The sequence below is a fragment of the Puntigrus tetrazona genome, chromosome 25 (assembly GCF_018831695.1).
Source record: "Puntigrus tetrazona isolate hp1 chromosome 25, ASM1883169v1, whole genome shotgun sequence".
NCBI classification, from domain to species: domain Eukaryota; kingdom Metazoa; phylum Chordata; class Actinopteri; order Cypriniformes; family Cyprinidae; genus Puntigrus; species Puntigrus tetrazona.
In genome coordinates, this window is record NC_056723.1 from 9946863 (window position 1) to 9973020 (window position 26158).

Below are 26158 nucleotides of genomic sequence, written 5' to 3' on the forward strand. Positions count from 1 at the left end.
ATCTCTGACCATAAAGCATTTCAGCTTCTATTTACGCTAGAAACATTTTTGAAGACGGCAAACCTGCGTCTCGCCACGATCCGGCCTCCCTCTGGGCTGATGGCGTTAGGTACGGGGGTCCTGCAGGTGCGCGGGCTGCCGTTTGCAAAATGTAGCGGACTAACTCGCACATAAGCGGGAAACTCTTGAGGCTGAACAAAAAAATATCGGCTGTTATAAGTGTTTAATCAAATTGTCTGTCGACATTAACACAGTTTATAAAGATCATGTATGTCATTTCAATGCCTCTAGTGGCACTAAATAAAATGTACTATGTAAACAGGTGTGTCAAACATTCATCTGCTATTGGTCAGACAAACACAGTGGCCCCGCCCCAAAATCACACCAGTGGTTGAGCCAATATCGCTATGGCCAACTGGTCGGGATTTCTGATTGGCTGTGAATGTTTTTTTATCGTTCATCGATGGGACTTAATCTAAATGTGATTCTAACATTATCATTAGATAGATTTACATATGGATATATATATATATATTTTTTTTTTTTTTACAAATGCAGTACTTCGCTTTATAAGGTCTTTATTACGTGGCATGGAGCACTTTTTATGATGGATGGATGCGCTTTATTGGACTACAAATTCTTGGCCACCATTTACTGCCATTATAAAGCTTAGAAGAGCCAGGACATCTTTTTTTAATGTAACTCTAAATGTATTTGTCTGAAAGAAAAAGTCATATACACCGAGGATGCCTTGAGGGTGAGTAAATCATGTTGTTATTTTCATTTTGGGGTCAACTTTCCCTTTATAAGATGCATATTCATTTGGGATATAATATTGAAGACCAGTGAATATGTCTCTATATGTTTAAAAACACACATACTTGTATCCCCAGACTGGAGCGCATTACATGAAACTGGTCGACAAGCTTTTTATGCAACGGCCTCATATCTTGAGGGACGAACTTCTCGTGCACGGCTAAACCAAATTCCAGAATATGTGCCTGCAAGAAGTCAGAGAACAAATTGCATTATTCTTAGAACAAACTAAATATTTGTATAAACAGCACGAAACAGGAAGATGTCTACAAATGTGCTTTTTGTATAAATGTTGGCTTTATTTTATGACTTTTTTTATATTTACTAGCTTTAAAATAGTGTTGTCAAAGGGTTAATCACATCCAAAAAAAGGTTTTGTTTACACAATATATGTATGTGTAATTATGTATATATAAACATACACACATGCAGTATATATTTAGGAAATACTTACAAGCATATACATTTATATATTTATATTCTTACATTTTATCTTAATGTAATAAAAATACATTTTATATATATTTTAAATATATTTTAAAATATATTTTAAATAAACATCACAACACTAACCCAAATAATGATTGTTTTTTGTACCTGTTCAAACATCAGTTCCCTAAGACGAGTGATTTTCTCTCCATCCTCCGGATGATTCGCGATGTAATCTTTCGCAAAGAACGCCTGCGTGAAGAAGTACAAAAAGAGATGCATGAATCATTTGTATTCAGCCTACTTTTTAAGAAAAGAAGCGTAAATAAATAAACAAACAAACGCACACAGCGTTAATTCAGTGCGTGTCTCACAGGCATTTCAGAGCCCTAAACTAGCCTGCACTCCTACTCATTTCTTAGATACTATGATGCAACATTACGAAGACGCTTGGGGAACGTTTCCACAACTCTCACCATGCTAATTGTCATACGTAAGGGACATTTTGATCCAGCTTTCATAGCCCAGTGACTAGACCTGGGGCCCAGTGCTCTGTGGTAAACTCATCATCTGTTCAGAGAGGTGCATGCTGGGATTCGGGGGGGACCCCTGCTGTTAGCTCTTCCTTTTTAATAGAGTTAGCTGAAGCTCACGCTCACAAAAGGCCAGTGCTCAACATGCTGTTGCTTGGCAACTGTTAGAGATACGCGCAGCAAACGGTCCTATGAAGTGTGAGGATGTGGGCTAGTCATTAAACATCCAGCGAATGCTCTTTTGAGGGGTTTCTCTGAAAACAACAGCTAGACACTGGCCTTTATCTTGCCAAAAAAAAAAAGAAGGTGAAAATGGAGTCAGTGCGCTCTGACCAGTGAATCACTTCATAGACCATTAATGCTGTTTAAGGCTACGAGATATCAACAGAGTCAAAACATTTCAATCACAACAGTTCAAAAACGGTATGATTTAGACTGCCTTGTGTCATTTTTTTAATAAATAACATCAAAAACTCAGAGGATGCATTTTAATTGATATATAATCGTTTTTCCTGGAATGGTAATTGGGCACAATTTTACTTAAAATAAAAATAAGATTCCCTGCATTTTACATTGGTTATACTCACAGTTATACAATAATTTTACAAAATGATGCTAATAATAGCAATAAAAATAATAAAATATTTGACTATATAGTAGTACTTCTGCAGTTTCCCCACTCTAATTTTCCTCATACTTTTTGCTCCAAGTTTTTGGGCAGCGAAATAACAAGCAACCCAAAGTCCACCTCTAATCTACCAGAAGCAGATTGACCCTGCTCTCCAGCCAGTCCCGTACCTCCTGGTATCGAGCCAGTCCTCCATTGACAGCGGCGTCGATGACTCCGTTCAGGCACATGGTGAGAGGGTTGATGTTCAGCATCTGCCTCATCTGACACTGGGCGATCAGCGTCCTCAACTGCAGCGTCTTGTTTTCAATCACCTCGCTGGCATTCTCCAAGGGACTCATCTCCACCTGTATCGAAAGCACACGAGGCTATGATCTGCCTGTTTATGTTTATATGATTGTTTTGATGAGGATGTGGAGTCTTGGGAGCAGTTACTTTAAAATCACGACATTGGGCGAAGCGCTTGAAAAAACCTTGTCCTGTACATGACAGGCAGTGCGATTTATCAGAGGCTGTAGTCTACCAGTGTCTTGTCAAAATTAACATTTTTCTTTTTCTTTTCTTTTTTCAGCTGTGACTCACCAGTTCCCTTTTCTCGACTTCAAACCAGCGAGAGATGCCAGGTAGACTCTGAGCGAGGGTCAGTGTTGTCCGCTCAACCCACAGGCTCTACAACACAACACAAGCAACATGAACATCGCAAAACTGATTTGAAAAAATGAAATCATTTCATCACCTTGGTGCCCGAGACTTTAGCAACATCAAAAAAAAATGAAAAGAACTGCGCAGAGAGAGTGAGGGATTTAGAAATAGAGACAGACAGACGGACAGATATGGAAAGACGGACAGACAGACAGACAGATAGATAGATAGATAGATAGATAGATAGATAGATAGATAGATAGATAGATAGATAGATAGATAGATAGATAGATAGATAGAGAGACAGAGAGACAGACGGACAGAAAGACAAAGACGGACAGACAGACAGACAGACAGACAGACAGATAGATAGATAGATAGATAGATAGATAGATAGATAGATAGATAAATACATAGATAGATAGATAGATAGATAGAGACAGACAGACGGACAGATATGGAAAGACGGACAGACAGAAAGACAGACAGACAGACAGACAAATAGTTAGATAGATAGATAGATAGATAGATAGATAGATAGATAGATAGATAGATAGATAGATAGATAGATAGATAGACAGAGAGACAGACGGACAGAAAGACAAAGACGGACAGACAGACAGACAGACAGACAGACAGACAGACAGATAGATAAATAGATAGATAGATAGATAGATAGATAGATAGATAGATAGATAGATAGATAGATAGATAGATAGATAGATAGATAGATAGATAGATAGAGACGGCACCTTAAACTCGTTCTCTTTGTCTTTGGTGCCTTTGTGAAAAGGCCTGTCGTAGCGAAACCTCCAGATGTGGTTGACTTTGTAGAAGCTTTTGATGTTGTTGGGCACTCCGTCTCTCTGCAGGACGTCCTGGTTTTCAGGGACAGGACTAACAGCATAGATCTGCAGATCTGTATCGCTAACAGTTAAGGGATGTACCAAGCACATTCAAACAAACAAGTCTCCTAGCACTCACAGAAAGAAGTTGGAGCGTCTCGTGAACTTGTGCCTCAGATACACTCAACTATTAGACCATTAGCAGCTGGTTAGACTCTGTGAAGAGAAGAGGTCACAGAGCAGCGTGAACTCAGTTTAGATACTCATCTGATTAGAAACTGTGCTGCTGGCTGCCGACCAACAGTTTACACATCTAACAGCTGCCCTATTAGCACTTCTCCGTTCTTTAATTGCCCTCATCCGCACACCAGCCCTCATCTAAGAACCCTCGAGGAGCAATTTGGCAATCTAAAAAAATTAATGTGAACCTGAATAAACAAATCCGGTTAATACAGGAAAAACTTCAAAACATAACAACAACAACAACAACAAAAAACAGTTAACTAACCCAATAAATAATAAAAATATGATTTTGTAACATGAATTTTTGGTTGAAATAACATGAAAATGTGTCATTCAGTGTAACATAATATTCATGTAAATATATAAACAACATGCTTATACTGACTTGTACATATTACCACATAGAAAATAAGGGAGCAAAAAAAATTACTGTTTTAAATTATTAAAAAAGTCTTACTGACAAATAAGCAAAACCTGGGTAGTTAGTCTTTTAATATGTTATAAATAAATTTTTGTTGTAAATATGAATATTGTTATATGTAAATCAGGGAAAATGTATAATTTTTTTTGCTCAGAAAAGCCAAAAAACATTGTATTTTTGGGGGGAAAACAACAATTTAAAGCAGTATTCCACTTATTTTATTTATGCTTAAACCCTTTTACATCTATCTCTATAAACACAGCATATCAATTTATTCAAACCCATTTTGATTTTGTATGTGCCTTTCGTTGTGGACAAAAGAAAAAAGGGGGGGAAAAAAAGGAAAACGGAACCAAAAGCAAATGCGTGTTAGAGGATACACTGTGCGTCTGCTTGGTGGATGGTCTGGTCGGGCAGGTTGGCGTGCTGCATTGCGATGGCGTGAGGAAACTCGCTGAGCATCCGCTGCTGAAAGGCCTCCAGACGCTCGTAATCGTTCCCCCGACACACAAACTCTTTATTCTGTCCGCACACAGACACGCGTAATGAGGAAAAAAGCGGAAGACACTGGGCAAAACATTGACCGTTTGAGGGATTAAATGAGAATAGAGTAAATCTTTCAGAATTCCTAATTCGTTCTCATTTCCCCCTCCATTCCTATTACAGTCATCCACACACTGCACTGTGGCGTGAAAATACAAAGAATAGCGATTGGATAAAATGAGAATAGCTAAAAAAAAAAAAAAAAAAAAAAAAAAAAAAGGGAAATGTTACAAATTATAGACGAGTTGCAGTGAGATCTGGAAGGCAAGTGCCCCCAAGTGGACAAGATGATAAACTGCAGGATATCATTTTAAACAGAAAGATCCATCTAAATACGAAAACAATGCTTGAATAAGATTATAATATAATGTATATTATATTAAATGTATACAAACATAAATACATATTGTGTCAAACGTTTAATGTTGATTAATCGTAATATCTACGTGTGCTGTGTATATTTATTCTACATATATAAATACAAAAAGAAGCATATATTTAGAAAATATTGACATTTTTCTACATTTATATATTCACATTCTTATATTTTATAATAAATAAATATACATATACATATATATATATATATATATATATATATATATATATATATATATATATATATATATATATATATATATATATATATATATATATATATATATATATATGATAGATAGATAGATAGATATAGATATATATCCTTTTTCTTTTTTTTTATTAAATAAATAAATGCACATGCTTGTATTTATATTTGCATGTTATGTAAGCCTTCATTTTGGATGTTATTAATTGTAATTAATCATTTGACAAATGTGCTTTTAAGTGTACCCTTAAAAAGAAGGGGAACTTCTTTCCGTAGAAGCCGACTCTGAAGAACTCCGGCTCGAGCCTCTGCTGGTTCATTATTTTGTCGTAGAAAGAGGCTTCCATCATCTATCAAACATGCAAATAAAACAGACCATTGAGCACAATGTAACACAAACAGATGTTAATATGACAAATTACCGCCACAATCTGTGAAGCAATCGACTGTGTAACAGAATAAACAAAAAACAATCGGGATGATACAGTTTAACAGTTAAAGCCAAATGCCTCATTAGGATAACAATTGGGCGTAAGTGTAATGAATATATTAACGACTCAATTTAGATCGAATAAGCATTATATTTACAGCCACATGGTGTTTGAACTGCAGATTAGTGTGCATGAAAATAAGTAAAGAAATACTGGGGTCATATGACACTGAAACATTTGACTAAATATTTGTTCATTAATAGTGTTTTCAAGTCAAAAGTAGATACGCACATAATGTAGTTATTTATTTTACTGTTATTTATTATAAATAAATTTAAAAATAACATACTAATGGCTTTCCCAATCTCATTTCTGTCCTGTGACAAATTTTTATTATTTCTATTATTTTTAATTTTAATTACATTATTTTTATTTTTACAGCATACAACAACTGCAGAGGAATCTGAACTGAACCAAAATAAAGACAGGTGAAGATGCGCCATTCAAACATGTATATGGTGCATTTCATTCAATGTGTTTATTGCTAGCGCAGCAGAAATACACAGCGCAGCCTTTACAATAATCTGGTTGTATGTATATATATATATATATATATATATATATATATATATATATATATATATATATATATATATAAACACATAAATGCATGGTCCGTAAAGAGGAAGCACTTACCCTCATCTTGCTGAGGTTCCTGTAGTCATAATACGCTTCGTACTGATTGGCCAGCTCTCGGCACAGTATGATACAGTTTTCCCAGCACTGGAATAAATAGCTTAGTTTTTAAAACAGTAATATTTTAAGCTACAAACAAGGCTCTCATCAAAACGGTTGTGTAATTGCAGCAGTAGGCTTCAGCCACAAGGTGGCAGTATGTAGAAAGAAAAGAAGCTCTCTCATGTTGACTCATGTTCAACACCAAGTCTTGACAGTCGCATAAAGTATTAAAATGGACTCACTTTTCCTCTGTCAAAGTTGTGTATGATGGTGAGATGGAGGCATTCCTTCCTCTGCCATTCGCTCTGCATGGGGTACGTGAGGAACTCTCTGAGAGGCCTTTCGGTCCACTCCAGCAGCTCATCATACAGCAGCAGGGTGTAAGACGCCTCTGAAACATCACACAAAAAGAACACAAAACTGTCATTTACACCAGTGAATAATATTTGAATAGGACAATATTTCTTCTTATTATTATTATAATGATTATAAAAAGGTATCATGTAAACAGTTCACATTTAAAAAGCAATATTGAAATTATTTTAATATTATTATTCAAAATTAAGTGGTGCACAGATGAAAGTAAAAAATGTAAATGAAAATGTTTATTGCGATTATTACCGGTGTAATTTTGTGCCTTCAGGTGCAGCTCATAGAGCTTGTGAATGTAACGGATGTACATTTCTTCTTTATTCAACTCGGTTTTGTAGAAGTTCTAAAAAGAACAGGAAAATGTGAGCAGAACATGCTTTTTTTCCGTAGCTTACCTCAAAGAATATCAAATAATAAAAGGTGAAACTAACCAGAAGGTTGACCGTACATCCCATTGTTTTCCCATCAACCTCTCCGATCTTCATGCAGTCCCTGTGAGGAGATGTTGAAGAGTGTCTCATGCACAGAACATGCGTGTGTTTGTGTGCTGTACTGATGGGAGTGCGTCTGCTTTACCTGTAATCTAGCAATCTCTCCATTAGCCGTGTGACGGTAGCGATGTGGGAAACGCCACTTTCTCTCCAGGTCTCTCTCTCAATCTTCTTCAGGAGACTATATCAGATGCATTCATATGAACAACAATAAACACTTGAACAATAAAAAGTCAAATTTTAAATTGAAGACCTTTTTGTGCTGTTACTAATAGCTGCATAGTATATAGCACATGGTATTTTAATGAGGGTCTTACCTCGGATACGGACCAAACAGTGGGATTCTAACGCAGAAAGATAAAAAACATAGTATTTTTAAAACTGAATATATACTTTAAAGTATTTCATAGTTTGTGATATTTCATATTCATACGCTACTGCTCTAAGGTTTGGGGTTGCACGTGCGTCTTTGACATCAAGGCTGAATTTATTTAATGAAAAATATTTTTAAAAGTTTTTCCTGTGATGCAAAGCTGAATTTTCAGCACTATTATTCTAGTCTTCAGTGTCACATGATCCTTCAAAAATCATTGTGATATGCTGATTTCATACTATAGAAATATTTTCTTATTATGATCAATGTTGAAAATAGCTGTGCTGCTGAAAAAAAAAAAATTTTACTTATGTAACATAACATTTACTGAAAGTGTTTTATCAATTCAATGCATCCTTGCTTACAAAAAACTATTCATTTCGTATGAAATTAATAGAAATATGAAAAAAATAAACTTACTGATCACAAACCGAACAACCTAGCACTCTTTTATATTTATATTTCATCATTTGTAGCATGTAAAGTTTGACATTTATACAAATCTCTATACATTTCTACAAATATAATTTACAGAAATCTTTCAATTTGTCATTGCAGCTACAAAGCGTCACGATATCGGAAAGAATTAAACCTCACATGTTGTTAAAGAGCTCTCTGTATGTCTCGTCTCCTTTTCCCTCTGACATCAGGCCATCCAGTTTGTCTATTAGTTTGGCCTCCACCTTTAAAAAACAAAATATCCTGAAAATGTCAGTTTTCATTTTTACAAGCACGTCCACGTCTGATTTAAATCCACATAAGGTATCATAAGCACGTCTGTTCCGGGCTATATTCACATGTTTTAATAACAGTTTTTAAGGGATTTCTGTGAGACAGCTCGGTTACATTTAGAAAATAAATGATACATCCGCTGCAGTTCAGCTTTAAACTTGCACGAGCAGCTCAAAATCTTGCTTCCATTCCAAAGCGACACGATCGTGGTAAACAAGCCGGACTTCCTCTCGTCCACGGCGTTTTACTTTGACGCCCGCGCATAATTCGCTGTGACATGAACATCGCGCCGCTCTCGCGCGCTCAGACGGTGTTTATGTGACTGTGATTTCAGCACCTGTTTGAAGTTGCCGCTCCGTCGCTGTTCGCAGTCCATCATGTCGTGGAAAATGGGGATGAGCACGTTCCTCAGGTCCATCTGCGGTACCAGAGTCACCTCCATGAACGGACCGATCAGGGTGGGAATGAGATTCAGCTTATAGTCACCTGGCAGACAAAATCACATATTGCTTTATTACGCACCGGTCACGTGACTCACAAGCGCTCGATGCAGATTTGTGTAAGCGGACGAACCCAAATGCTGCCACATGCTGAAAATCTCACAGCCGATCATCACTCTCATGTCACCGTACCTTCAAAAACATAAAACAAAACGATCACGTCACATCTGGATATTGTGGAAATTGCAATGGTTTTCCCACGGTGCTCACGATGTAAACGTACTGAATAACCGAGTGTACAGTACATCACTAAACCTGCTGTTACTAGTAGTGCGTTATTGTACATGGTGAAATCTGAAGTCTCGTTCCTGGTAGGATTCTGATCATACAAAGGAAAGGAACAGGAAGGGCTCTCACTTCTCCAGGACTTTTTTCCTCTTGGAGGGCGGGAACATTTCTAGTTGGAGGCAGGGCTGGTTGATGAATATTATACAGAGATAAAAATAGGACTCCCATACCTACAGATGAAAAGAGAGCTAATTAAGAGGCTGACGATGATCATCTGCATTGCAGGCACATGTTTTACATGTTCCCAGGATGCACTAGGAGATACAGGAAAATAAAAAAAGCAGTCCTAAGCAGTCTTTTTTTCTTCATATAGCACTACGTAAATAAAAACATGCAAGGAAATATTTGTACTTCACCTTACCCATAATTTTTTCCTGGCGTGATCTACTGTATTCAAGTTGATTACACCATTTAAAAAATATATATATTATACAATATCATATTATATGTAGGTTAATTAATCCAACATTTTAATAGTTTAGATCAGAGTTAATGGCTTATAAATTTTCAACACACTATGTGTATTAAAGACATTTAAGTATATGAATATATTTAATGAAAGAGTAAAAATAATGGTGAATTACATGCAGTACATGCAAATTTTTCTCTGGTATTTTAGCATATTAGAAAGCAGAAAATTAATAATTAATAATCTGTATTATTTTATTTTTTATTTATTTCTATCAAAGTTAAGAATGCAAATTATAGTTGTGGGTTTAATTTACAAATGTTTTTTGAAAGAAGCCAGGGCTGCATTTATTTGATCAAAAATATAATAAAATTAGTAAAATTATGATATACTGTTATTTATTAAAAAATAAAATCTAATATGCAGATTTGCCACTTATCACAAATTTCAATGTTGTAAACAGTGTTGTTTAATAATTGCTTCATATTATTTTTAGGAATCTCTCATGAATAGAAATGACAAAAGTGCAGTGGTCATTTAAAATAGAAATCTCTCACAACATTCGCTTTTGATCAGTTTAACGACTAAAAATAATTATTAATTTAAAAATGATCCATAAAAGGATCCAGGCTATATTTGCATTTTTAAAAAAATCCTTATTTTTAAGAGCTTTCTGCAAGGCAACTGAAAAAGCATTTAGAAAATAAACCACAAACGAGTAGTTCCAAACCTTATAAACATAATTCACCTTTGACGGGTTTAATAAATAAAAACCTTTTGAACAGTAGTACATGTAAAATCTCTTTACCTTGAAGTCAAATTTCTCATTAAGGAAGTTGTTGCGCAGGGTGTCGGAGAGATATAAGATGGTGGTTATGATGACACTAAACACAAACAAACGGAAACGTCAAGCCATAAACCATTTCCGTAGCTGAATGAGACTGCATACGAACCACTTCAGGTTTTGTTTTCAGCACTTACTTATTAGCGACCAGTCTCATGACAGTCCAGTCTTTGGGGAACATATCCGGTCGAATAAGTATTCTGAAGACAGTGAATAACTGCAGGAGGAAACTCTAGAAAACAAGACTTTAACGTCAGACTACACCGATCACTATTATTAAAAGAGAATAAGCGGGTTAAACGGGCTCAGTGCAGTCTGGTAAGGTTTATCAAATGATTTTACCGTTAGTTCATCTTTAGTGGGAAATCTGCTGAGAAGCTGCTGGTATTCTTTATCTTTTAACTGCCGCAGCAATGCGAGCAAGCAGGCAACAAATTCGCCCTGAAACGCACACATCTAATTTGTTATTCAATTTACTAGAATGCTTTCCCTGAAGAAAGAAATCTAAGTTCGTCAGAGGAGGCCACACATACTGTAACATCCTGGTACTGCAGGCGCAGGGAGGTGGCGGCAGGCTGAGGCCGATTGGTCACTTCCAGTACAGTCCTGAGTAACACTCCAGACAGACTCTCCATGACCAGATTCACCTCGTCAGACACACCGCACTCCTACACAGACACACACAGGCATTTCTTTTCATTTCATTTTATACTTCATTATTAAAATGCATATTGCATCTTTTTTTTTAAATGTTCCATACAATTTTAATATGTGCTGGTCAAGGTAAATAGCAATTAATCACATATATGAATATTTACTAAGAAAAGCCCCAATGCATTATTGTAATAAAAACAAAATATTGAATAAACGTCAGTTTCCTTATCACTAAATTACGGCAAAATTTACATAGAGGTCAAAACACTATTTTTTTTTTTTTACTTATTTGGTTACATAATTATTGATAATTTCTATATGACTTAATAAGCCATAATTCAATCATATTAAACAAGTAATTAATTTGAACATGTCCTCTGAACGCGATTACATTTTTTATACAAAATCAACTATATAATAGTGCTGTCAAATGATTAATTGTGATTGTGAAAAGTTTTTATTTACATAATATATCTGTGTGTACTGTGTATACTTATTATGTATATATAAATATATGCCGATGTATAAATTTAAGAAAAAAAAAAAAAATATATATATATATATAGATATTAAATTATAAAATAAATTTCTTGCTTTTAGATTTACAAATTTCTTTTTTCTAACCAATTACCATTTTCAGATTAAAAAAAGTATACAATCACATTTTAAATATCATTTTATATTTTATTTACAAAATCAGCAACTAAAATAGGTAGAAAAAGTAAAAAGGACAAGATCTACAAAATAACCAATAAATGGAACAAAAGAAGAAAGTGAGGCAGAGAAGAAGTGAGCAGCAGACACTGACCGTGGCAGATGTGTTGAGCGTCAGCATGCTGGTGAGGATATTAGCACACAGCACCAGCTCCCTCTGCTCCTGCAGGTGTGTGTGCAGCAGACGCAGCACTACAGGTAACAGCACACACCTCGACTCTGACAACACACAACACACACACATAAGGATCAAGAATAAACCCTACTGGATAGTATTTGATACGCAAATCTCGAAGGCCTTTTAATGATCGACGTTACCAAAACATAGCTTGAAAGCTGTGGATCAAAAATCTACTACATGTCTTGTCGTTTGATGAATAGTTTAAGCTTTTTTAGCAAGTTAAAGGGACAGTTCACCCCAAGATTAAATTCATTCTGTCATTAATTACAAAACTGTAAGACCTTTGTTCATTTTCAGAACACAAATGAATTATTGTTGATGAAATCGGAGATCAATCTGACCCTTCATAGACAGCAATACAACTGAAATGTTCCCAGCTCCAGAAACGTAGTCAATACATCGGTAAAACAGTCCAAACTAAATTAAGCACTGCTCCGAAGGCAGAATACCGAACACAGGTTTTCACATTTTGCCCCATATATTTTGCCAATTGTTTTTAACACTGCATAAATTAATACGCCAAATTGTGCGTTTTGTCTAGATTTTCAAAGAAAAAAAAATCCATTACGAAACAATTTCAACAATATTTACTTAATACAATTTTTTTTAAATATACCTGTAACTATACAAGCAAATCTTCATTTTTGAGACATGTTTTTCGATGTCTGTGCTTGAAATGATTGTAGCAATTTCCTCTGCCTTACTTGATCGGAGTAAAATGGGTTGGCTTGACATCGCTTCTTAGAAAAATCGTGGACATCATCTTTTTAGGAAAATGTCAATATTAAATATGATACAATCAGGTATTAGAAGAATGTTTACCCATTCATCTTTCAATGCTCATTTGTATTAAACTGCTTTGTAAGTTTTACCTGCATAATAAAAATGTACTAGCTTTGATCATAAAACTAAAATGATCTTTCTAATACGTACTATTGGGAGAATAAATGTATTAAGCTGCATAAAACTGCATACGTTGCTTGGTTTATTTATAAAAATATATAAAACTATATGAGTCTGGTGTATCAAACTATATGAGCCTATGATACAAAATATATATTTTTCAAAGTGCATGTAAGACTGACATGGAAGAGAAGAAATGATCTTAGCTTCATAACATTTATATGCATTACTGATTTCACATAGACTATTTGAATGATGTCTTTACTACGTTTCTGGGCCTTGAAAGTGTCAGTTGAAGGGTCAAAAAGCTCTCAGATTTCATCAAAAATATCTTAATTTGTGTTCCTAAGATGAACAAAGGTCTTTTAGGTTTGAAACAACATCAGGGTGAGTAATTAATGACTAAAGAATTACATTTTTGAGTGAACTTTCCCTTTAAACAGCATAGACGCGGTGTACCCTAGCATTTTAGATGGCCTCTGATAAACATAGACTTGATTTTACAGTTTACAGGAGTAATTATTCATGTTTAACCATTTTTTAAAACAGAAACCCGAGCGAGATCCTTTACCCGGGTTGACGTAAAGTGGACTCTCCACGGTCTTGGCCATGCACTGCAGTTTGACGGCCTGTAGAGGGCAGTCCGTGTGCGTGAGGGCAGGCAGGCTGCTCAGCGTGTCGCGGGCCAGATTTGCCACCTCTCTCATGCTGAAGATCTTTAGCAGCTCGCAGCACACAGTCGGGAACGATCTCAGGAACACGGCCTGCGAAAATGCCAATAAACAAGTTATTTAAACACGAAAAGCCTTATTAGTCGGCACCCAAGAGATACAGTTTACTACTACGTGTAACATGCTGCAGTATGTGTGTGTTTTGTGCATTTGATTCACTGTAGCGCCGCTATCGTCTTCCTCCAAACGCATTTTCACATTGATTTAGTGGGGAAATGTTCCTCTGGCGCGGCAGGGGATGTCAAACAACAGATGTAAGCAAAGGCACTCGCGCACAAACACACACACACACACACACACGAATGCGATGACACAAATCTGGCACAGCTCCAGTCGCCTGCATGTGCTTCGGATTATGCCGCGGTGTCCAAAGACGCTTTGTTTTCTTGGCCGTGTTAATTGAAATCTGCTCTCCTGCTGGGCCGCCATAACAAGAACAGACCTGTGTGAGAGTTCAGTGCGAGCTAATGTGCGAATGTGTGCGTGCCGAAAGCAATCTCGGAGAGAACGGGAGCCCGCCGGACACACACGGCTCAGCTGACTCGCCCGTGACAGTGCGTGGCGGGCTTTTAGCGCACTCAGCGTGCGTCGCTGTTTGTGTATATCAAGACTGGCTTAACTCTCCGTGGGCTGACTGAGCTTTGAACACTGATATGCTAGCAGAACAAATCTGGGTGGGGCTGAAAAAGAAGTGCCGTATACAATAAACTTACGTTTTCTTAGTGTATGTATTTGTTTTGCTGTAATTGAATGGTGGATTGTGGAAATGTTCAGAAACGGTCCAGATTAGTAAAGCGGGTCCAGTATGGGTAAAATAATGTCTTAATCCAATATCCTTACACATCTTTAATTCAAATTCGTATCTATGGTAAGTCTAGTTAACTGATATAGGGCTAAATTAGTGCAAATTATAAATAAACCGAACATATCTGGAGGTGTGTATCCACTAATTTTTTGTAACATGGTCCACAAACACCAATAGCAGATCAAAGTTCGAACCAAGACCTAAGTTTGAGTATATTTTAATTCATTAATAATGTTTATGCAAAAGATTTTTAAAAATAACAATTAACAATGGTAAATAATGATTTCTGGAAAAATCTATTATTATTTATAATAAACAATTAATCATGATTTAAAACAAACATTTTTATTTACATAATATATCTGTATATGTTTATTATGTATATATAAATACACATATACAGTATAGGTATGTACTTACACCTTTTATTTCATTAATTGTCTTATTGCTTTTATTGCACTAAGAATGCTAAATTCTAAAGCACTTTTATATTGTTATATTAAAAATGTCAGCAAATGTTGTTTTATGAACTTCAAGGTCGCGTGACACTGGAAACTGGAGTAACAGCTGCTGAAAATTCAGCTTTGCTTAACAGAAAAAAAATACATTTTAAAACAGATTTAAAAAGTAATTTTATGCTGTAACAATATTTCCCAAATATTACTGTTTTATGCTATTCCTTATTAAATATATGCAGCTTTGATAAAAACAAGTCTCATGAACCATAAACTTTGAAAAAGTAGTATAAGATATGATTATTTTAGCTGAGGGAGTATAATCTCTTCAGGTTATAAAAATTAAATTTTATGCTGGTGTACTATGCTCAATAATAGCACTCTTACAAAAGAAGTGCATGCTTTCTCATCACTCAGTATAGTGCGTGTGTGTGTGTGTCTCACCTGTGTGTGTGTGATGGGGCTGATGCCTTTACTCTCGTGTGACAGGAACAGGTGGATTGATTTGAAGAGTTCGTGAACAGAGCAGCGAAACTCCTCCTCGTTCTGGCCTCCGGTGGCAGCCGCATACAGACGCCGTGACTGTACAATGTACTTAAACAGATACTCTGACGCCTGCAAGCATATAATATCAAGCAACCGTTATTGAAATAAACACATAATGCAATGCAATAAAATACAGTGGAGACTGAGAGATAATAAATGTTTCTCACACTGGCTGACACTGGCATTTTATCTAGTATTTTAAGAGAGTATGGATAATAAACTAAATGTAAAGTAAGTTACTTAAAGGAACACAGCACTTTTTTTGAAAGTAGACTAATTTTCCAACTCCCCTGAAAAGTTGAGTATTACCGTTTTCGAATCACTTTTAGCTGTAGCTTAGCATAGATCATTGATTTTGATTAGACCGTTAGCATCACGCTAAAAAAAATGACCAAAAAGTTTAATATTTTTCCTATTTAACTCTTCTATAGTTATATTGTGTACTAAGGCCGACGTAAAATGAAAAGTTATGTTTTTATACGCTGGCTGATTGAGAGTATAGGTCCTAGTTATATCAGCCTTGAAAATCGTAACTTTTCATTTTATGTCGGTCTTAAGGCACAATATAACTATAGAAGAGTTAAACAGCAAAAATGTAGAAACTTTTCATACATTTATTTGCGCGATGCTAACGTTCGAATCAAATTCAACGATCTATGCTAAGCTATAGCTAAAAGCGCTATTGCCAGATCTGGAGGTTGGCTAAATGGATTCAAAAACAGCACAACCCAACTGTTTAACTCTAGGGGAGTTGGAAAATTAGCTTATTTGTTTTTTTAAAAAGTGGTGTTTTACTTTAAGTCCAGTAAATATTGTTACCAATACAAAAATTGCTTACAAAAATCAGTATGGGCATTTTTTACAATTATACTAAAAGGCATTTCACTTGCTGAACATGCTGAATATAACGGGATGAATACACTTTTTATTTATTATTTTTAAATAAATAAATTGGAAGGAAGGTCAAACCTGTCCTAGAGACATTGTGTAAAGTGCATTTTCCGTCTTTTAAAGATTATAAAGAGCAAAAACACCAAAAGATGAATGACCCACATTCTTCCCAAAGAGGTTTGAAGGGTTCAAGGTAAGAAAGTGGGAATTGCTTTCAAATAACACCTTTGAAGGGTGTAAACGAGCGCGGAGGCTTTTGGAGAATGAGCCCGGCGGCACCACGGCAGGTCATGAAAGCCAAACGGGCGAATGAACACAAGAAAAGACCGAATGTTTGTAGCTCGGTTGCATGACGGGCAAGAAAATAACTTCTGTGGGTGAGAGAGAGGCTGGAGCGCTAGAACAGATCAAGGGTATTCATAGCTGCTGGGGAGGAAGCCCAACATGACGGGCTGACAGATAGAGACAGGGTGCATATGTTTCCTCAGAGATTTGCATATATACTGTAACATACACCCTGAATGAAGCATGATATGTTAAATGTTCTCACCTTCAAAACCTGCTGGATCTGTTCCTGGTGCTCGGCATCAATGATACGATCCACGTACCACTTCAACACACGGATCAGATCCCTGCAGACACAAGTCCGGAATATTAAACATCAATGTTTGTTTAATGCTGCGTTTTTATGTGTGAATGCTGTACGCTTCTCTTTGCCCGGCAGAGAAAATGCATCATATCACAAATTATCCATAGGCAGCACTAAAGATTTTCAAGGATCACCTGAAATGACATTTACAGGTAAAAAAAAAAATGCATGGGAAAATCTTTGAATGCTCATGTTACACTAATTGTTTCCTTTAAGTTTTTTATTTACTATTTTATGTTTATATAGTTATTCCGAAGTTTACACATCTGTTCAAAAGCCTGGGATTTTGTTTGTTTTTGAAATCTAATTTAGCAGTGTTTTCCTGCCATTTTTTGGTGGGGGAAATGGTCAAGTTAATTTTATTTTCTCTATGGCGCCAGATCATAACAGAAGCCATTTAAAGTTTCCTTTCCTATAAAGCAGGTCAATGCCTTGTTCTTTTATTAAACTAAATAGCTGTGTGTTATTTATCTTATTTACACGGCTGCTTCTAATTTTGGTACATCACATGGTCTCGCTCTCTGTATCGAGTACAGTGGAGTTCCGCTCCACACACACACACACACACACACACACACACACGCACACGCACACACACACACACACACACACACACACACACACACAAAAACGTGCGTGCATACACAAGTGAGCACACTGCCACACTTATCTGTAATATTGTGCTGCACATATTTAAATATAAATTCAACATGTCTGTGTTAATGAATGGCGCAGATGTGCGTTTTTGTGTACTACTGTACTGAAGCGTGCGAGACGCTTCCGGTGATATTAACATCTGCAGTCTCACTATGACGACATAAACGCACAAACAACATCTCTGCAGCTGCTCTGAGCGTCACTTCATGAGCATTTGACCATTTGATTTGAGTAACACTATCTTCATATCATATACACAGACATAACTGTAAAGGTATTTAAGGCAACCTGTTTATTTTTTTAATGCTTTTAACTTTTAACATTAAATCCCATTTATTAAAAAAATATATCTAATTTGTTTAATTTTCATTAACGGGATAAATTAAATGAATGTTCTGTGCATCGAAACACAGACTTTCTGAGGGGAAAAGAAAAACAATCACAGGGCTATTGTAAAGATAAATGCTTTCAAAAAAAATATACATGCTAAGACAAAATGTGGTAACATCCTTAAGGTCCAATCCATCAAGATCTGGGTCAGAAGGACTTTAATTCTGTGTACTGTAGGTTAAACTTTGGTTTTTTGGCTGCATTGCTTAATTTATAAAGTGAGATGTTGTGATTAATAACAAATGAAAAATAATTGGGAGGAAAACTGGTTCTTTTATAAGGCTCTTGTTGATTTTGGAAGCCCAGGAGAGTAATTTGGCCATAAGGAGGAACATGTTAACTATCACAGCATGGGATTGCAATTAATGTTAACCACTTCGTAATACCAGCTCTCATTCCCCCTAAAGATTTCATTTAAAATCCAATTAGATCTTAATAAAACACACTGAAGCACCTCACTAATTTTAAGATATGCTGTGATCGTACTAAAATCAACCGCCTTAAAATGCCTAAAATAGTCTAAAACAATTAACCAAGAACTGTACGCTTTTTATATTATTTATATTAACAGAGATCTGACTGGTAATATATATTTTGGCTAAGCTACACGACCCTCAATTCAGTTTAATTAGACTCAGTTCAGTTCAGTTGAATTCTGTTTTTTGTTCAGAATAAAGTTCAGTTCAGATTTTCTGTTCTTTTCTATATAATTTAATTAATCTTGGTTCATCTATATTCCATTCAAATGAGTTTTTGATGATTCTAATTCATAGTTCTGGTTGTTTTTTGTTAAGATCAGTCTCTTGATCATATTTAATTATGATCATTTTGAAAAAAAATACTTTTTCTCACCTAGATTGTATCATAAATTACATAATACAGACTTCTTATTTCACACACTAGTTAAACAGTGTTGTAAATGTGAATACTATGTGATTCACTGTTCATTCACTAGTGATAACAGCAGGAAACAGTCTGACAACACCATCAGCTACATTCAATTCAGAGGCTTTAGGAATACTGACACACAGAATGAACCCAGTGGCTCAGTATTTCTACCCTGAGAAAAACAGGCCCTCATCACCACAGTATCCATCCTGACTGCAGATTAACCTTAGTGTGTCTTTGAGCATGCTGGGAGAAACAGCGCTGTGTGAAGATGTGTGTGTGTGTGTGTGTGAGAATGGTTACAAAGCAAATAACATTAAACTGAAAATAGGCTGTGAAAAAAACATTGTCTGGAATCCATAGGGAACCTATCAACCGGATTTTCTTGGCTCTTTTAAAACACAATAGTTTGAAGCAATATGAAAAAATAGTGAACTAAATAAAATATAAAGATCATAAGAAATGTAAACATGCAATGATTGCACATAATGCAAAAAAAATAAAAATAAAATAAAAACAAATCAAATAAATAACAATTAATAAATTACCATCAAATATGTTTGAGATTATGCATGAAAAAAAAAATTGAGATAAAATAATAAAGACAAAAAGAGAAAGAGGGAGCTTGAGTAGAGACAGAGACAGACCAAGACATGGTGAGACACAAACACGAGACAGCGTTAAGGGACTTGGTGACGGGAACAGAGCGAGAGTGAGTATTTTGCAAGCCGCCCACATCCACCTCAACTCTGACATGATGCTCCACACCTCAGTGCGTTACAGAAGACAAACCACATCACTGCCCACACACAACAACACAACCACACGCCTCATTACTGACAGACAGCACGGCCAGAACAACACACACACACACACACACAGAGCCAAACATGACAGGGAACGAGAGAGACAGAAAGCAGAAGGTTCAGAAGACAAAGAGAGAGCAGAGGTTAGAACCAACATTAGGAGGAAAATAAAGACAAAAACAAACAAAAAAGTCAAAAGAAGGAATTCTGAATCCTATTGAATTATACTTGAGATCTGAAACACTATTTGACAACACACTTTCCCTTTCTGACCACACATATAGCGCAAAAACTGCACTGTCAGTAAAATAAAACCAGTTCTGACAGATGAAAGCAAGACTTTGCTGTGTTTTGCATCTCCCTCAGCGCTGACAGGACCTAGAAAATCCACGGGTTACAGTATACAATGCCTGGAGCTTAACATAAAACACCTTTTATCTTTCTACGATACCAAAACCAACTCTCCCAAAAGCATGACATGCAATTTCAGATAAACACCAAAGGTTTCTAGAATTTTTTGGAGCGTTTCGAGCATTTGTCTGATGCATAATTTATACATGCAAAGCATGTTTACTATAGCTGATTATTGGTAGATCGCTCTCTCTTTCTATTGCAATAGAAGTATATAGGCGTATAATGCAAAGTATATGTGCAATTTGTATAAATGCATTTTGGCTCTTAACACTCAGGATGTTGAATTGTGTTAAAATACTTAAAATCTTACAACAACAAAAAGCGTAATTATAAATGTACGGCTTAAAAAAATCTTCAAATGCTTTGAATTTTATATATATTTTTCAATCTAACTAATTCTAAAACAGCATTTTAAAATCATATGCTCATATGTGAGACAGAAGACATTATTACAGTGAAATCAAGCAAACCAGTGACATTTTAAAACCATTTGTCCTATAAATGGCGATTTGTAACCCCTAGTGTTTACCTGTAAGAAAGGGCACCAGCAAAGTGGTTCTCAATGTAGTTATCCATTACAGGTTTGAAGAGCTGGAATTTGCTGTCCTGCAGCAAATTTATAACATGCACCTGAGGAGAAAATAAAACGCATCACTAAAACAAAGCTGTAAGCATATCCATAGCAAAATGATTAACATTATTTAAGCTAAATAAGTTCCTTTGGCAGAGTTTATTTTTCATTACTGACCAGCAGAATCAAAGACAGAGTAATAAATCACATAAAAATAGCACAGCTATGTAGGAAAACAGTTTTGCCAAAGACAACCATTGTTTTTGACAGACTGAAGAATGCAGCGACTGACCAATCAGAATCAGGTATTCCAGAGAACCGTGTAAAAAAAAAAAAAACGGCACAAAAGACTTCCCACGCAGCCCTACAGAACGCTCAATCATGCAAAGTTTATTTAAAATCTGCTTTCTGATCTAGAAGTGCTTTGTTCTGCCTGAAATAAAGAGGATGTGAGGACAGGAGTTGGATTATAGCAAGAGAAGTCTAAGATGGATTTTATGAGTTGCCATATTTGGCATGTAACCGTGGAAACACAGTGCAGGAGAGATGAGGAAAGCATCTTGTACTCATTAACGGCAAGAAACCATCTCCTTGCGGAAGAGATGGAGGAATCTGTACAAGTTCGCAGTCAAAATATGTAGAGTATCTGTGGAAACTAGAAACTTGGGAACATCGCAGTGTCTACATTTCACACATTCACATTCATAATGCTTGAACAGGGCATCGCTCACCAGGCAGTCAAACACTTTTAGTCCGTACCGCTGGGGACTCTCGTCTAAAATCCCAAACAAGGTGTCCAGAGTGTCCTGTAAAAACTACACAAAGACAATCATTTGTTAGAGAGAGACAAAGAAGTTATTTTGGGGAAATATTCAGAGGTAAAAGCAAGTCGATGAGGTTTATAATGTACCTTAACAATTTCAGTGCCATCAATGTCCTTCAGTTTGGAGAGGCAGTCAACAATTCTGTCCGGATGGACTCTCCATTTCAGCAGGTCCAACATGTCACCTGAAAACAATATTAAAAACATGCACTTTGGAATAGAAACTATTTAAATTGTGTTATTGATATAGTGGCTGAATCAGTCTTTTTAAATATGAATGAATCAATCACAAGAGAATTAGCAACTAACAAATCAAATGCTGATAGATCAACCATTTTTATATCAGTAGTTTCCGAATCAAACATTAAAGAATTAACCAACTCGGCTGTTGATGTTGATGAATCTGTTGATGAATCCTTTGTTGACAAATCAATTGTCGATTAATCCAACACTGGCAATTCTACTGCTGGTGAATCAAATGTTGCTGAATCAGTCACTTGAGAATCAATTAAGTGAATCAAACATCATAACTGCTGAATCAACTGTTGGGTGAATCCACTGGTACCAAATCAATGACTGGAGAATCAAACTCCAAGTGAATCGACCATCATCTGTTTGCGATCTACTGGTCCCAAATTATCATCAAACGTTAATCAACCATTGGCTGAATCACTGGTACCAAATCAAGGATTTGCAGATCAACTATAAATCAATCAATCATCATCAGCGTTGAATCAAATGTTGGTGAATCCATTGGTAATTAATAAACGACTGACAAAACAACTGTAAGTGAACCAAACATCATCAATGGTGAATCAGCTGCTGGCGAATCAGTTAGTACCAAACAATTGGTTAATCAACTAACGCAGATCAATCAATAATCATAATTAATGAATCAACATCATGCAAATCAACTTCTGATGAATCAGCTGGTACGAAATCAACCTTTTGTGACTCAACTGTAGGCGAATCAACTGTAAATCAATCACTGTTGAACTACATATAGGTGAATCAACCATCAAAAATAAATTGGTACTGAATCAATAACAGGTGAATCAACTGTTGGCAAATCAACTGTATGTGAATCGACCGTCGTCATAATAATCACCGGTGAACCTTTTAGGAAGCCTTCCTAATTTACCTTAAATACAGCTACATATGAAAGAAACAAAGACTTAAAAACCGACAAAAGTGGTTTTGTCTATAGTTCATACATCTCACTGATACAGCTCAAAGATCAAGCTCAATATAAACAGCTCATTTTTATAAAGCCCGAAGCTTGAGACTGAGTATAGATGCAATATAAACAGAATCTAAGTTGGGTTCAGTGCCTTCAGTTAAATAACAGCCAGATGGCCGTTGATATGTGTGCAGTTGGGCGAAGGCGCAGCAGAGCCACAGAGACACTGGGCCAAGCTCCAAGGTCAACAGAGGCAGGTGTGGGCTCAGCCCGCTGTGATCTCCGCTCCAAACGCAGACCTCTCTGTTTTCTGCCACTGTTACCATGACATTCACCTGCTGAAGGGCTCAGATCAATACATCACAATATCAAGGTCATGATGCAGACGGGGCCATATGGCACAGAGACAAGGTATTTCTGAAATCACAGCACTCTAGCAGACTGAATGGGACAAATCTGAGGCAATCATTTGCAATTTACATTTACTTGATAGACATTTTTATGCTTTGTTGTGTTTCTTCTAGGGGTTGAGTGATATACCAGAAGACACGATTAACCAGTGGAAATGTCTTAAACGGTAGAGGTTTTCAACTATCATCGCTATTGCAGTTACACGCTCACATGATGTTGCTGCATGGACATGAAAAACATATCATTCGCATGTGCTTTTAAGATATTGCAGAACCAAAACTTCTGGACGCAGTTGGCCTAAACTAAAACCACTTTGTTAAAAAAAAAGTTATAATTATTTATTATTTTAATAGATGATATGAAATAATTTTGTAAGACTTAAAAAAAAATACAAGCTACTTAAATAACAATACTTTTTTCTAAAGTAAAACTTTAAAATACATTGATATTGTTATTTTTATAATGCTATAATACTAATAGTACTATAATACATAATGAGATTTAACAGATTTTTTTCTGAAACCTTGAACTTTTACGTGTCAAAATTGCCATTTATGCAAGTATTCTCATAAACACAGTAATTTAGGTCATAAAGGATCAAAGGAAAATAGGCTGGTGGTAGCACTTTTAGCTGTAGCTTAGCATAGATAACTGAATCTGATTAGATCGTTAGCATCTAATCAGATTCGTTAGCATAGTTTTTTAAACATTTTTCGAAATTCCATGAATTGTTATTCCTGCTGTCTCTCATTAATTGAATTACCTTATACAATGTATGTATCATTTTTTATTTATTTGTTCTACTGCAGTCTTTTTGTCCTACTGTTTGTAAAAAGATTCTTATTCTTACTTCAATGCCGTTTATTGTCTTCAGTGAGCTTGAGGTATATATTTAAAAGAATTTTGAAATTTCTATGGTATAAAAATGTTTTGATATTATAAGAGTTTATTTAAAGCAAAAATAACTATATTGTGATACATATCGTTACTGTGAAATAAAATTACCCACGTCACAATATAACATTTTGGTAATACCGCCAACCCTTAATTTCTTCTTGAAGTGTTTATGCCAGATCAGGTTTAACTTAATCTCTTGTCTCAAATCCAGATAACTTAATTTAGTTTTTTGGCATATTGTAAGGAGGAACATCATCTCACCATTCTGAGTGAGTTTAGTGGAGCAAAGAGACGACTGGATCCAGAAAGACTCTTTGCTGCTCTTTATTGTCTGGTTGTTTCCCGGCTGGAGGCTGGCTTTGGAAAATGGCAGTTTGAGGTACCGAGCGGGATCCTGGAGATCAGCTGTCTCTTCACACTGTAAGACACAAAGTCTGTATATATAATAAGATTCGTACGATTCATACAAACAGACTGATTCACAAAGAGACAGCACCTTGTGGACAATGAGCTCATGCGTCCCATCAGGCAACGGCCTCCCATCGTCCTGCATCAGAGGGACAAAAGAGAAGCCGAAAAGCTTCTTCTCGCCCTTTTCCTTTGCTGCGCGAACAGAGGCAACGGTAGTTAAATGTGAAATGAGTCAATAATTGCAAAGTCTAAAATCTCAGAAGGTGGAATAGCAAGTAGACGTAAAATCAATTCTTCCGAGAAAAAAGTGCAAACGTAGTGGAGTCTTACTGGAGCAGTGCCTGAGCTCGAAGCGCAAGTGTGTGCCGTGAAACATCTCCAGAGGGATGGGCAGTTTGATCTGTTCGGCCCAGCGAGGGCTGTTACTGTGATACAGGACAAAAGAGCGGTGCTCATCCACTCCTGGCTCCCCGGAGCCACAACAAACCAGACCCTGAGAGAGAAATGAAAAACATCAAACTGACCCCAATAACAGTTGTAAAAAATATTGAAAGCTGTACTGTGAACCAGTCAACAGCACATGTTATTACGAAGTAGTCATGAAGCATTAATGCGTTCATTTTATACGTTTTGGATCCACTGGGCCAAAATCTGAAAACCAAAAATGCTCTTTTTAAGTCTTTAACTTCCCAAATAAATAAATAAAAAACAAATAATAAAAACTGTTAACTTGACATCACAACCACACAAAAGCATTATTATGCCGTTATTACTTAGATTATGCTCAAATATTTTACTGTTTTAAAAGAGAAACTGCTTGTATTTAACTATTTACTGACATAAATAGGATGTAGTGAAATATGTAAAGAAATATATTTTTAAAAGCATAGCTCATTAATATTTCTTTTTTTATTTAATTATTTAATGAAATAAATGAGATGTAGTGACACATGTAAACAAATGATTAGTACTTATTTCAAAACTGGATAATATTAGACACATTTTAAGACACTTTTTGATAAAAAATGTGTATTATATTAAATTATAATTTTAGTTTTAGTGCTGTGTTTGGCATTTTAAATTATTTAAATTTTTTTAATGTCTATTTGATTTTAATCATTTTATTTAAGTTTTTGTTATCTAAGTACAAAATGAAACTAAAGGAATTAATTAATTAAATTAAATTCTATAACTCTTTTTTTTAATTCTTTCCTTTAAAATTATTTTTTTCAAACTCACGACAAGACAAGAGTCACTTCAAAACGTATAAACAACTGAAAGTGTTCAATAAACATCTATGAATTTAGACGGAAACAT

The 26158-nt window shown here is 35.7% G+C and overlaps 1 protein-coding gene across 2 annotated transcripts in view; it reads right to left on the reverse strand.

Annotated features, from left to right (window-relative positions):
• dock4 (dedicator of cytokinesis 4) overlaps nucleotides 1–26158 on the reverse strand; it is a 59206-nt gene that overhangs the window by 3269 nt on the left and 29779 nt on the right. For both annotated transcript variants that reach the window (XM_043228779.1, XM_043228782.1), the window contains 32 exons: nucleotides 25172–25334; nucleotides 24927–25033; nucleotides 24692–24848; nucleotides 22030–22127; nucleotides 21851–21934; nucleotides 21078–21178; nucleotides 17295–17376; nucleotides 15752–15922; nucleotides 13888–14080; nucleotides 12327–12451; nucleotides 11398–11532; nucleotides 11207–11305; nucleotides 11002–11096; nucleotides 10829–10904; nucleotides 9681–9781; nucleotides 9397–9455; nucleotides 9161–9309; nucleotides 8689–8774; nucleotides 8036–8062; nucleotides 7804–7899; nucleotides 7659–7719; nucleotides 7477–7570; nucleotides 7098–7246; nucleotides 6814–6900; nucleotides 5932–6036; nucleotides 4938–5079; nucleotides 3801–3967; nucleotides 2989–3075; nucleotides 2577–2753; nucleotides 1414–1497; nucleotides 882–1001; nucleotides 64–191 (listed from right to left, as the gene is read on the reverse strand). In XM_043228779.1, coding sequence (XP_043084714.1) covers nucleotides 64–191; nucleotides 882–1001; nucleotides 1414–1497; nucleotides 2577–2753; nucleotides 2989–3075; nucleotides 3801–3967; nucleotides 4938–5079; nucleotides 5932–6036; nucleotides 6814–6900; nucleotides 7098–7246; nucleotides 7477–7570; nucleotides 7659–7719; nucleotides 7804–7899; nucleotides 8036–8062; nucleotides 8689–8774; nucleotides 9161–9309; nucleotides 9397–9455; nucleotides 9681–9781; nucleotides 10829–10904; nucleotides 11002–11096; nucleotides 11207–11305; nucleotides 11398–11532; nucleotides 12327–12451; nucleotides 13888–14080; nucleotides 15752–15922; nucleotides 17295–17376; nucleotides 21078–21178; nucleotides 21851–21934; nucleotides 22030–22127; nucleotides 24692–24848; nucleotides 24927–25033; nucleotides 25172–25334 — 3605 coding nt within the window. The remainder of the gene's footprint in view (nucleotides 1–63; nucleotides 192–881; nucleotides 1002–1413; nucleotides 1498–2576; nucleotides 2754–2988; nucleotides 3076–3800; nucleotides 3968–4937; nucleotides 5080–5931; nucleotides 6037–6813; nucleotides 6901–7097; nucleotides 7247–7476; nucleotides 7571–7658; nucleotides 7720–7803; nucleotides 7900–8035; nucleotides 8063–8688; nucleotides 8775–9160; nucleotides 9310–9396; nucleotides 9456–9680; nucleotides 9782–10828; nucleotides 10905–11001; nucleotides 11097–11206; nucleotides 11306–11397; nucleotides 11533–12326; nucleotides 12452–13887; nucleotides 14081–15751; nucleotides 15923–17294; nucleotides 17377–21077; nucleotides 21179–21850; nucleotides 21935–22029; nucleotides 22128–24691; nucleotides 24849–24926; nucleotides 25034–25171; nucleotides 25335–26158) is intronic.